Here is a 13,375-nt window from a genome sequence, read left to right as displayed (position 1 = left end):
ATAGGAGTGCTCCATTAACTTTTGGTTTTTATAGATATTTCTATATTTTATGCAGTTTACAACATTAAAATTGTGCGCAAGTTATAAATACTATACATTTTTAATTCCGTTTTCTTCTATTATTTGATTTTCTAAATACCAGTCATAAGAGTGTTTTAACATCTATTAATATTCTTTAAACACTTTCAAACCATTATTAATATGGTTTTTGCATTTATTTAGGATAATAAAACAGAACTTATTCAAAAGGATATTTAATAACATAACAGGTACTATACAAACAGCCCTGTATACCATCCCAATACCAGCATGGAATATTTAGTAACCATCAATGAAACCACTGTATACAAATTTAATTCAATTCTTGCAAATAAAAGAATTAAAAGAAATTCCATCTGATATTTTCAACTTTTGTTTTCTTCAGAATTAAAAATTTGATACACAGCTTTCAACCATTGAATTTCAGTTTGGTTATTCGACGAATCTAATTAGACCAGACCATGGTAAATCACAGATTAAAATACTGAATGATTGATTAGACTGCATAATATACAGATTATATGTCATCAACTGAAAATAACAAAAATCCATTTTTTATTTCCAATTTACTTTTGTAAATTAAGAAACTGCTCAATGAGCATAAAATATTCAGTTCTGAATAACACATATTGGTTACTCCCATAAATTGTTTCAACACACAAAACAAATTGGAAAACCACATTATTCCTGAAGTCATAAGCAAATACAAGTAAATAACAATACTTGTTCTATTCAGATAAACTGGTCCTGAAGTAAATAAGTCATATAGTAGCCATGTATTTCAAATTTCCATGGGAAATGTTGAATAAAATTTTCCACTGTCTGGAGTGAAGACACACTTCAAGCCTTTATAAGAAATAAGTGCATTCTAACTAAAAAGCACCCATAGTGTTAGGGTTCCAACTGGGAAAAAATCAAATGGCATGGCACTCAACCCCAAAATTGCTTTCTATGGACTTTTTAAAAATAAATGTTAGGAATATCACCAAAGCCAAGGTGTTCAAGACTTAGAAATTTCTTGGTGGTTTCAACTGTTATATGGCATCCTTGAAAGGAATGCAATAAACAAATGGAAGAGATGATTGCGTGTTGTGAAATAATAAGCTGATCAATGACAACTTTAACAAATATGTAACAAGTGGATTATGTGCACTGGAGTGACTGACGGAGTACCTATACAAATATAGGTTTTAACTACACATCAATTAATGAATATTAAAAGGTCAACTTTTTAACTTCATGTATGAAATGTCAACAGACTCTCTTACTGCATAGATTTAGATGACTTCAACTGGATGACAACATAAGTCTACGAGGGAAAGATGCATTTTTAAAAATGAAAATAAAGTAACCTCTTTAAACACAGGCTTGCTGCATTAGAACATTTATCAAAAATTTTGTTTAAATTTTGGCCACATGAAAAGTACAGTATACGTATTTCTAACCATAACTCAAAAGGAATGAAAACATATGGTATCAAAGTGAAAAAATGATGACAAAAACAGAAGGACTTACAATCAACTTTGTACCTGGATTTATTTTATCAGTCCCTCTATTGACTGCTTAGCACTGTACAAAGTACTGGTAGCTTGATCCTTTACAGAAGCTAGTATACCTGGACCTTCTTCCTGTACATATTCTACTGCTACAGATAACTGATGGCACAGTGCTACCCATATATATCCAAGATTTTCCCATACACTAACAGAATAGCCTTTAATGGCCTCAACCCCAGACATAAAAGTCTTATTTTTACTCAACTCTGCACATAAAACTAACCACTGGTCATAAATAAATCTCCACGCTGAACTCAGAGCTCCAATAATAGAATTCCAATCAATGTTTTCAACAAGCCAATTGTAAATCCAGATGGTAATCTCCTGTGTCCAAACCCATGCTCTTGCCATTGCTGCAACAACAGGACCAGTGTACATACTAAGGTCCCCAGTATATTCTTCAAGTTTAGCCCATGCTGTAAAACTGGTGTCTCTGATAACTTGAGAAACTGTCTGTACAGTTTCTTTTAAATTATCTGGTTGGAAGGCTTCAACTGTAAGGTTTGCAAGCACTTGAGCATTTTCAACAATACGAGGATAAGCTGCTTTAATTCCATCTGGAGAAAGATCACCATCTGTGTATACATACAAACCATAACCAGTTGCACCAACCAAACACAGGAAAAGAAGTACATTGAGCCACCCTAACCAGGATCCACCCTTCTCTGTGAAAAAAGAAAAGCCATTAATAGTTTTAATAGAAGTGTAATGAATTTTGTTCTTTCTCTTATACAAATGATCACATGTATAGTCAAAGCAAATAAATACTGCAATTTAATACAAAACTACCAATGTTTCTACAATCCTTGACTTACTGGACTTATTCTTCTTGTTTTTGGAAACTGAAGGAGCTGCTTTTGGCATGGCAACATATTTCTGTTCAGCTGCTGCACTTCCATTTGCTTGGTGTTTTTGTGACTCCATAAAAGCCTTATGCTCTTGCTTTCTCTTTTCCTTTGCTGCTTTCCTCTCTGCCCTCTTCTTTGCTTGTTGCTCTTCCTCTGCACGCTGACGAGCTGCTTCCTTTTCTGAACAGAAAGGTTTCTGGTAAACTTATGCAAAGCTTCAGTCATAAAATGCAAAATAATAACAGTAGAGTACTACTCTGTATTTTCCTTGGAAATACAGCAAAAAATTCCTTTAATATCAAAGTGGGACTCTCTTCAATATGAAACTGACCATTTAACTAGCCTCCTTAATAAGCTTTGCACATTCCGTTCTTAAACCAAATTTCAGTGATACAGTATACAAATCGGAAATGTCTCAAACACCTATTACCTGTGCAAAGACAAAAGTAGATACAACCTATAGAAACCACCAACACCACCCACCCAATGGTAAACATAAATGAAAATAAGCAAAAATTGGCCATTGTTGTTTCCTTTTTACTGGCTGCTCTGAAGAACCTGTGCTGGCATAAAGCCAGCTTAATAATATTAATAAAAAAAAAAAAAAGTTTCTCTTAAGTCTGATGCCCTGGTCATTCAAGTCCTGCACACAAACAAAATCCAAGCCCAAAAAATCTAACAAGTACATATAAACAAAAGCATCATTTAATTTACCTAATGTACTATATAACTAATGTAATTTGGACAACCAATACAAAAATTATATCAAAAGTAAAACTGCTGAAGTAGAACTAACCTTTCTCTTTCTTTACTCTCTCTAACTTTTCGTTCTCCATCTGGATATGGAACCTTTTCAGGTAGGCTACGACTCTTCTTGCTGCCAACTCACACTCCTTCTGATTGAGACAATCACCAGCTGCTTTTTTTAAGCCAGAATTGAGTGGATTACCTTTCAAATCCAACCACCGTAGATTACGCAGCTGACACAAGCCCACTGGCAAGTCTGTCAACTACAAATGAACAAAACATTCATACTTATTAATTAAAAATTAATAGAAGCAATGTTACTTTCACTTAACAATACTTTAATATTTCATGCCACACAAACTTTTGTATTGCTTTATAAAAAAAAAAAAGGTACGAAGTCAAATTAACTTGGTAGTTTATTAGCACCTTTAAACAATGAACTGATATCACCATTAAGCATTTCTCAAGTGAAAATAGGCCTATATCCAGTGAGCAAAGTAAGCTGGGGTGGGGTGTGAAGAATCCACAAGGAAGATAAAAATGAGTCTAGCTCAATAAAAATTATCACCACAGATATAAAAGAAGCTCAACTGAAGCTCATTAAAAATGAGCACCATTAATTTACAAACAATGATAAGGGAAAGTACAAAGTGGTACAGGTGTTGATTAAAAAAAATGAAGAAATCCATTCTGAAAAGGTATGAAGGTGCCGGCACAAAAGCAATCTGCACTGATGAGAAATATAAATTCAAGTAGGAATAACAATGAAGACAAAGAGAAACAGGAGTAATAGACATTAAACTGTCTGTCTGAAGATGTACCTTGGGGAAAAAATGTATATATATTTTCTTTTCATTAACCAAATTATGGAAGATCAAAAAAATTAAAACAAGAATCTCTGGAAAAGTTATCACATGAGCCACAGTCAGAGTGGATACTGGTAGGGGGATAGGGGAACACCTAAATGGGGACAAAATGACAAATGTTAGTGTTTAGGATCTAATTGAAAAACAACTTGAGGTAGCAGTACTGGAACTATGTCAAAACCAAGGATTCCAGTACCTTAACACTGTTTAAGAAGCCCACATCAAACAAAAGGCTTGGTTTCTTATGCCTGGTGATGCACCTATAGACAGAAGACTGGCGAGTGTTAATAAACAGCAAAGGATGAAAAAAAAGTATGGTAACTGGAAAATAAGATAGGAAATAAATGGACCCACAGATATGGCATCTCAAAAAGGGACTGGGGGGAACTACTGAAAGAAGGCATTCAAACAATAGCTGTAGCAGCAGGTGTTATTACATCAAAGAAAGGAAATAGGGGGGAAAAAATGGCATCCAAAGAGGAAAAAGCCTTTTCATTTTGGCTGAGGATACATTTGTAATATTATGTATACCGTGTAAAGAGGAAGAAGGCTAAAAGGCTGGTGGCCAGACAAGGAAGTAGAGACAGCAGGAATGGAATCTGAGAATGCCAACACAGCCAAGGCAAAGTGAAATATCCAGGAAAGTACACTGGTTACAGAAAGATAGATGTGAAAGAAGCAAAGTACAGTGTAACAAAATATGAATAACGAGAAAAATTCTAATAAAAAAATGAAACAATTATGACAATTTCCAAAATCTTGAGAGAAAATCAATATAAACTGGAGGATGTTGGTATGATAGTGGGACCATCAGTGACTATAACAGTGAACTATTATTGTATTTAAAAAAAAAGGTAAAGAGGGCCCTTGGGAAGATATATGAACAATCCAAAGGACCATCCTGAGTATCAAGCAACTTATATAAAAACCTGGCAAACAAAGAGATAGGACCAGCTGAATGGGAAGACCCTTACAATAATGATATACAAAAGAAAGGGAAATGCAATGAATTTTAGAAATTATAGAGGAATAAGACTGCTTAAGCATAATATGAAAATACAGTATTGGATGTGATACAGTAAATCATTGGCACCACACAAATTGTCAGCTCCACATTTATGAGCAGAGACATACTTGTCTAGTGAGGTTTTTCAACTTTTCTCTGTCCTCTGCTCTTTCTACCCAAGTCACACCAGGTCTAAGACTTCATCTATTCTCTTTCTGTGATTTCCTACGTTCATACAGGTCTTTGTCCTGGTATCACCACATCTACTTCCTTCTTCATTCCTTCTTGTTACATGTTCAAACCATCTTAATCTCCGTGATCTCAAGTCGTCTTTCCTGCTCTTAAATTCCACATCTCTCCATCACTTCCTCATTCTTAATACAATCTTCCCACTGTGCTCCAGCCATGAACCTTAACATTCTATGGCCAGTGCCAATGTTTCTACTCCACTGAAGCAGAGGCCTTTTGTTCCCATCACAAGTCTTTGCTCTCTCTACTAACGGGACATTGCACTGACCAGTAATCTTGCTTTTCACCAATGCTCCAGCTACCATCTGCTTTTCACCAATGCTCCGGCTACCCTCTTACTACTCTCCCAACTCCTGTTTCACACCATATCTCTTTCTCTGTTCCAAGTGCCTCCCGACATGCAAAGATTTACTTCTGCTGCCTTTTGTAAGCCTCCTTTCAGCAGTTTCCACTCACCAATTTTTGATGCTACATCTACTGTCAGATTTTCTATTATCCCTTTCTACTTAATTTTTCATGTTTATATCCCTCACTACTAAACTAACTTGGAGCAATCTATGTAGTCGCAAGCAAGTCTTGCCGAATGTAACAGTAAATCTTTTCCTTAGATGCCTTGATACTTATATCAAATAGTCCATCTGTTTCATATTCTCCACTCTTGTATGTTATTACTTCTCTCTTGGCATCTTGAACATTGTTACGCAATGTCAATCCTTGGCTTGGAAAATTTACAATACGGATTTTGATTTCTTTCTCCTGAGCTCTATCTACCCAAATTGTCCTTAAAATCATCTCTTGTCTACTCACTTAGCCTTTCTTACAATTCTTGCTTTTCTTCACGTAATTGAAGTGATTAAATGGAAATCATGCATTGCACTTTTTTTTTTTATCTAAAATTATTCTCATTTGTTTGCCCCCACTTCTATCCTTGACCAATATTCCTACCCAACTCATCTTGTCTCACCATCACTTTTTTTTCCTACCCAACTCATCTTGTCTTACCCTCACTTTTTTTCGGTGTCATTACTGATAGATTTTATGCCAGTTCCTTCATACCTTACTTCCTGAACACAACAAAAGTCCATGTTTATTCCTGTCAGCATTTCCACCACTAACCTTTTTCTCACCATTATTCCCACATTTACAGCACTTGATTGTAAATGAACTTGCCTTACTGTTAATCTTCTCTGGAGGTCCTTTGCAACCACCCCCTGCTTTACAGTTACCAGGTACTGGGGAGCATTTTGTTTTGAGAACTCATTCAACTTTAGAGCAGTTATATTTCTTGACCCACACATACACTGAATAGTTTTGCATATTCTTTACAGACCCACTTCCTTTACAAATCAGAGATCATTCTATTTTCCAGCCTTGATGAAATTCCCAACCTGTATGCTACAAAACTCAAGAACAAGTTAATAATCAGTCAAGAGCTGGATTGCTTGAGAGGGAAATTGCTAACTTGCTGAAGGATGGACTTACAAGAATTAAAATTGATAACCACCAGTTTGGCTTCATGACAGCAAGGTCAATTACTTTTAAGTAATGTTCTATTAAGAATTTTGAGCTTCAATACTTCCATTTCAAACTTCATGTATTTTTCCTTTATTTTTATAATATATAACCTTACTCTTGAAATTTAACCTTACTCTTGAAAATCATGCCTTTATCTTTATTTTTATAACATATTACCTTACTCTTGAAATATAACCTTACTCTTGAAAATAACACTGCAGCAACGAGACAGATCTCCACTGGTCATAAGGGTTATTTTCGCCCTGTATGATATTTTTTATTATTGATAGGTCATTTGGAGCCTAATCCCACTGTAACTAGGTGAGCATATGTAGTGTGTACATACTTTGACTAACCTGAGTTCGAGTTTTTATTCATAAATCCGTAGATAGGTTTTTGTTGTACATGAGACATTTTTTTTTTGCATGTTTATTTCTAAAAAAACGTTTTGTTAAAATAATTTTCACTGGATTCAACTTCCTTGGATTACATTTGTTGTCATATGTTTGAGTTTACACTTTCATTAAGTCATGTAACTAACTTTTTTATCTTGAATTTTTACCTCTCATAAATAAAAAACAACTTCTATGGAAAATAATAAAAACCTAGAAAAATGGATCTTCTACGGAAGAGTAATAAAAGGCCTAGAAAAATGGATCAAGTGCTCTGATTCATATTTCCAATTTCCACCATTAAATTTGAACACCTAATTTACTCAATTGTGACATACAGTCCTATATAAGTGCATCCAAATACATTTTAGTCAATGAAAAATACATACCTGATTATTATATAGATCAAGATGTCTGAGGTTTGTAAGCTGATCTATATTGTCAGGGAGTGACCTTAACTTATTGGACCCAAGTTCTAGGCGTGTAATGTGTGCAAGTCTTGGAGCAAAGTCTTGTGGCAAAGATACTATCTGATTACTGGAAAGATCTATCTTCGTAGCCTTGGGAAGGGATGCCTGAAAATGAAATTAAAAATATTTTACAATGCACAGTACTATACTCTCATTGCAATGGTCAACATTTAATTCCAGCCATAAAAAGCAAAATGTAGTAAATTACTACGAGATTATTCCATATTATAATACTTCTATTAGTATGTCTTCATTACTGTTAAATGCTGTATAGTATAGGAATACCTACAAGTCCAAAATTTAGGATATATTCACAATTAGTATAAGTATACCAAACCAAACTGAAGAACACAAAGAGTCAATGTTCTTTAATGTTAGTCCATATGGGCATGGTATAGTACACCATGCAATATCATGGCATAACTAACAAGTAATTTATTTTATTTATTTTGATGAATGCTTTAGACAAATTCCCTTGATGAAACAAATATCTTACTTGTTACAGTTAAGACAATTCATAACTAACATTTAGTATTAAGACAATATAAATGCACTTTAAAGGATAGAGGGAACCTTCATTTATGCAAATCTTTGGCAAATCAGTCTTAAAAACATTTATCATGGAAAATGTAAATCGAAAACCTTGATGCGTTTCTGGTCTTTCATTTAGATGCATTTATTGTCTTTCATTTAGATGCATTTATTGTCTTTCATTTAGATGCATTTCTTGTCTTTTCACTTAAAAATACAAAGAACACACAAGGGGCATATAAATTTACTATTGAATGATTATGAAATTTATTCTATACCTCTCACACAATAAGAATTAGTGCATCCCTCTTCATCAAGGTGGTGTACTGTTTCACAGGGCCATCCCATTTTAAAAGGGTCACTTGGCATTGACCACAGAGCTGAACAGGCAACCATAATCACATCAATACCTCCTGTGAAGTTTGATAACTTTTGGATAAATATCCGAGTAGGCTATTTTTGCTGACCATGTGACAGCTATGCCCCAGTTAAAGTACTCCATAAATGTCTTGAAGTGTTTTAAAACACATTACAGCCAATAAAAGCTGCGTCTTAACATAAAATTATTTGATATCTAGCAGTGCAGTCACACCTTTCTCAATCTTGGTAATGGTATTAATCTTTGGTACCATCACATGATTGGTTCACTGTACATGGTTTATAAAATTTTTTATAATTTTAACGACCCTTTCAATTTAGCTTTTCAAAGACAATTCAATCAGCCTATGTAGTATTGGATCTGCAGTTAATTCTAAGTTTTGCCTTTTCTTTTGTAGTTCAATACCAAAGGTTTATTCCAGCCACAACCAAACTGGAATGATCTTCCTAGTTTAATTGGATCACTGATGTTCAAATTAGGTGCAAACGCACTTTTACTGAGCAAGTTTCCATGAGTTTTGTTTTGTGGTTTTAATTGTTACTTCTCATATTTTGTCAAGTCAACTTTTTTTCTTTACTAACCCTATTGGAAATTTTGAGCTTGAAGCATCCTACTTTCACCACTAAGGGTGCTACCTATTTTTAATATACAAACTACAACTTGCCTATACTTAGCTGGTCAACTTTCCTTCATTAAACATTAAGGTGGCAAGATTACTAGGTCTAAAGTCCACTAAATTGTTCCAAACAACCTTGGTGAACAAATTCTTTAAAAACAGCCCATTACAATGGAATCTAAAATAAAATATATTTATCACTGGCATTCTTAGGCATCCCAATTTCCAAAACATACAATAGTACTGGTTCACTTATGCTAAGTTATCTTTTCTCCAACATCGAATGATATGATGCCAGTGGATGAAATGTGAAATGTTAAAGAAAGTAGGCTTCAAAAAATCTAAATTCACTGTTTTGTTAAGTCACACATCTTGAGAGACCTCTCCATTTCCCTTGGTAGTTAGACACATGACTATGGCATATTTACAGTCTGCCTTACTAGATTTTCTCTATCTACTTCATGATCACAAGTTTTGCCCTTAGTGACCATAGCAGTTGTTATGCCCAATTCAAATTTAATCATTTAATGTACAGTATTACATATTTCACAATCTTTCTCCCACTCATTTCATCTGGGTTTTCCCTTGTAGCAAATGTGCTGACAACCAAGAATACTGTATTTCTTGCTTCAAAAACTACCAAGGATCAACACAATTTCAGAGTGCATGGGATTACTCTTTGGGCAATTCAGTACTCATCCTGCGGCCATGTACGTGTTCTGGGAAGGTACAAGTGAAAAGGAAACTTTTAGATCTTTAGACAGCTATGCATACTCAAACTGAGAGCCTTTGAAGTATGTGAAGAGTTATGTTCTCTGAACAGTACTTCTGGTAGCATAATTTTCATTTAACAACAAAGAGATCAGAAACTACACCACTCCAGGCTCAAAGCTACAAAACTTGGTAGAGTACTTCTACAGAAAAGTTCCGAGGAGCGCCATGTTTAGTACCAGCCCTCGGGGATGAATTTAACAAGTAAAAAATGCGCCTTAGTTTTTTTAGTGCAAACGAGTTTTCTGTACAGCTGTGGCCCGTGACACTCAGTCACCGTCCGGTGGTGGCCTCATCCACGGCCCATGAAACTTAGCCAATTTACGGCCCTCTAGTCTCAGTAGTTTTTAAGATTTGAGAGCAGACAGAAAAAGTGATGACTGAAAAAGTGCGAATGGACAGACAAAGCCCGCGCAATTATTTTCTTTTACAGAAAACTAAACACACAAAACAAAAGACGGTAAACTTCTCATATTATCTAACCTGTACTGCATTCCATACATCCTTTTCTATACTGTTCAGTTACAAAATTTTATTTAAAAGTGATATCTCTGTGCAAAGCTCTTCTAGAGGATTACCCAACACGTTAGCATAACCTATCCTAATTTTCTGAAGATGGAAGGCTATCAGCTCCTGGGAATGATCACTCCGAGGAGCTGCTGCATCATAGGTTAGGTTAAGATGAACCCTGTAATTAGGCCCTGCTCACCTTCCTACTTTTAATTTTGTAGCATTCTTAAATTGCACACTCATGTTCTTCTGTTTATTGTTTTTTCATCTAGGGTCCCCTCCACCAAAGGCGTTCTGTGAGGCCTTGCAAATTCAATTCATCAGACATATAATGATGCAGGCACTTTCTGGGATTTTTTCTTTCATTGTACAGCATAGTCCATATCAACAGTCCACTTAAAAACAATGGTTGGTAGGAGTATAGAACAGCTCAACATAGGGTATTACTTTGGAATTTGACTTTTTCTATAGTATTTTGGTTGCTTATCAAGAATTTACCATTATTTTTTGCCAGTCAACTGTAATTAACCCATAATTAACCTTAAAACTGATATGTTATTGTATGCTGGGCATCCTGGAATGCTATTGCACATGCGTAATGTTATAGGGGGACTTCTAGTAAAAAGAGGAGTTTCCTGCACTGGGGGGGAAGGGGGTGGGCATAACACAGCCTACTGGGTTGGGTTAGTATAGTTCCTTAGCCAATGCCTTCTTGAACATATGGCTCCCTAATGACGTGCGCATGCGCGGAACCATTCCATAACAACAACATGACAGTCCGGTCTTTCACCCAACGATTTCCCCCACCTAAAACACCGCATTCCCGAAGGGTCCCCAACCACCCTGGATAGCTATATGAGGTTAATAACAATTGACCGACAATAAACTACACCACCAACTTCATCAGCGACACTAAGAGTATATGAAAAATCAATTTCCAAAGGTAACAGTCTGTGCGGAGCTGTTCTATAGTTTTACCATCTTAGAAAACTGCAAAAGCAACCTACAAGTAACCTTTGTTGGTCTGCTTAAATTGACAAGAGTGAATTGTATAACTGCTCATACTTTTCTTTGCACATTTGACGGGTGCTTTTCATTTTATATAAAAAAAAAAAAAATTGAAACAAAAACGTATATAAAAACGTCTATAAAAAGAGGCTATACTATACGGCTTATAACTTTTGACCAAGGTTTAGTTACCTACGGACTGAATTAGGTTAGGCTACACAACAAAAGTAATGAAATCTGGTTACATGAAAACATGGGTATAAGTAAATCAGGGTACCTTAGGCTTTATGGACTAACTTGACCCAGGCCCTGAGAGATCTACAACACCGGGTAATACAATCTGATCTTAACATTAATGAAGTTGCCCAAGTTAACCCATTAACAGTAATGGTTTAATTGCCATGGAATGGCACATTACGGATCAAAGTTACGCATAACTTTACAATCACCAACATTAGGGTTTTAAACATAAAAAAACATCAAGAAGTCAACATCATAAAACCTCTGCAAAACTGGACCCTCTTCGGCTCTTTATAAACATCACTTACAATTTCACTGACAGGGACTTCGGTCAAATTGAGCATACTGAGGTCCAACTCGTCGCCCTCCAGTTTGTTTTTCAGGCCGATCTTCTTCATTTTCGCCGAAATGAAAGGGAAACGAAAGAACACAAAAGCGAAATGGGAGCAACAACACCCCTGTCAGGAAGGTCTCCTTTCTAGCGGCGACCGTGAACACTTGTCAAACGCGACTGCAATTCGGCTGATGTGTAACTTGTGTACCGGAAAACATCCTGGGATGCCATATTTACATTATCTATTCCACAAAATCTTGATTTCAATAGTTTTAAGTAAATAAAATACTTTCCACAAACTTATGCATCACATCTAAATTATAATTTGGTTGACTAAACGTATTCGTCTTCGTTGGTGAGAAAATACACGAGTACGGTTGGCGGTGATGTGGCACCCACTAAACAGGCGAGCCTCGCTATGCGCACAAGCTGCTGTCGGACAGTATGGCGGCTAACTGTTCCGTTTTTAAAGGTCTGCAGATTTAAAGGTCCTTCACTGCCTAGATATTTAAACGCAACTGCGCATTTAAATACATCAGATAGTGGCGTTGTATCGATATGAACTTTAAAACATAGATTTTCATTGATGAATAAAAGTATATTTTGCAAAGTAATTCGTACGTGAATATGTCATAACAAGGTCTTGAGACCTTGTGTCATAATGTGGTTTAAGTCGTGTGGGCAGCCAAAGAAAGTGTATTACTGTGGACAAATAGAATTACATTTGATTGTAAGCCATATATATGTGGGCTTCATAAGCTCCATATTAGTCAAGTGGTCGTTTCCAGTTCACAGAAACTGGATCGCACTCTCTCTTTTAAGCAGGGCGGCCGTCCTTGTAATTCGCTGCTTGGGTTTTCATCTATTACGTTTATTTATATTCAGATATTAGCTCACTGGAATACATGAAAAAACATAAACATTCACAAACATTACTTCACTCTTTCATCAAAAACCAAAAAATCTACCGTTATTTTTTTTTTTTACTACGATCGATCTTTACAAATGTCGTGAAATTTTCTTTCCAGCATGGAGCAGTTCCTGATTGGTGATATTTTCTTGAACATGAAAAAAAAACTTTTGTAAAGACTAAGTCAATCAAGAAGAAACTTGCGGCGGAAATCACATGCCTATTGTTCTAGGCCTTGGATCTCAAAGCCGCCACAACTTTCACTCTCTCACTATAAAGAAAAATATAGTGATTGTTGGGTGTATGTGACAATTCTATAATTATGGCCAGGAATGAGATGTATTCATCGTCCTAGCATTTCGACACTTACCCTGATTTTCCATGAAAA

General features: G+C 35.6%; 1 protein-coding gene across 1 annotated transcript; it reads right to left on the bottom strand.

Annotated features, from left to right (window-relative positions):
* Positions 1-238: 238 nt before the first annotated feature.
* Positions 239-12,528, bottom strand: LOC136840892 (leucine-rich repeat-containing protein 59-like). The gene is made up of 5 exons (XM_067107851.1): positions 12,052-12,528; positions 7,608-7,793; positions 3,240-3,453; positions 2,411-2,623; positions 239-2,260 (listed from the first exon to the last, which is right to left on the bottom strand). Exons 1-5 carry the CDS (start codon positions 12,139-12,141, stop codon positions 1,575-1,577), a joined length of 1,389 nt encoding a protein of 462 aa, XP_066963952.1. The 5' UTR covers positions 12,142-12,528; the 3' UTR covers positions 239-1,574.
* Between the last annotated feature and the right edge of the window lie 847 nt (positions 12,529-13,375).

This window comes from Macrobrachium rosenbergii, chromosome 8 (assembly GCF_040412425.1).
Source record: "Macrobrachium rosenbergii isolate ZJJX-2024 chromosome 8, ASM4041242v1, whole genome shotgun sequence".
In the NCBI taxonomy this organism is placed as follows: Eukaryota; Metazoa; Arthropoda; class Malacostraca; order Decapoda; family Palaemonidae; genus Macrobrachium; species Macrobrachium rosenbergii.
The sequence above is the reverse complement of the archived record's forward strand: the minus strand, read 5'-3'. Positions and strand labels throughout refer to the sequence as shown.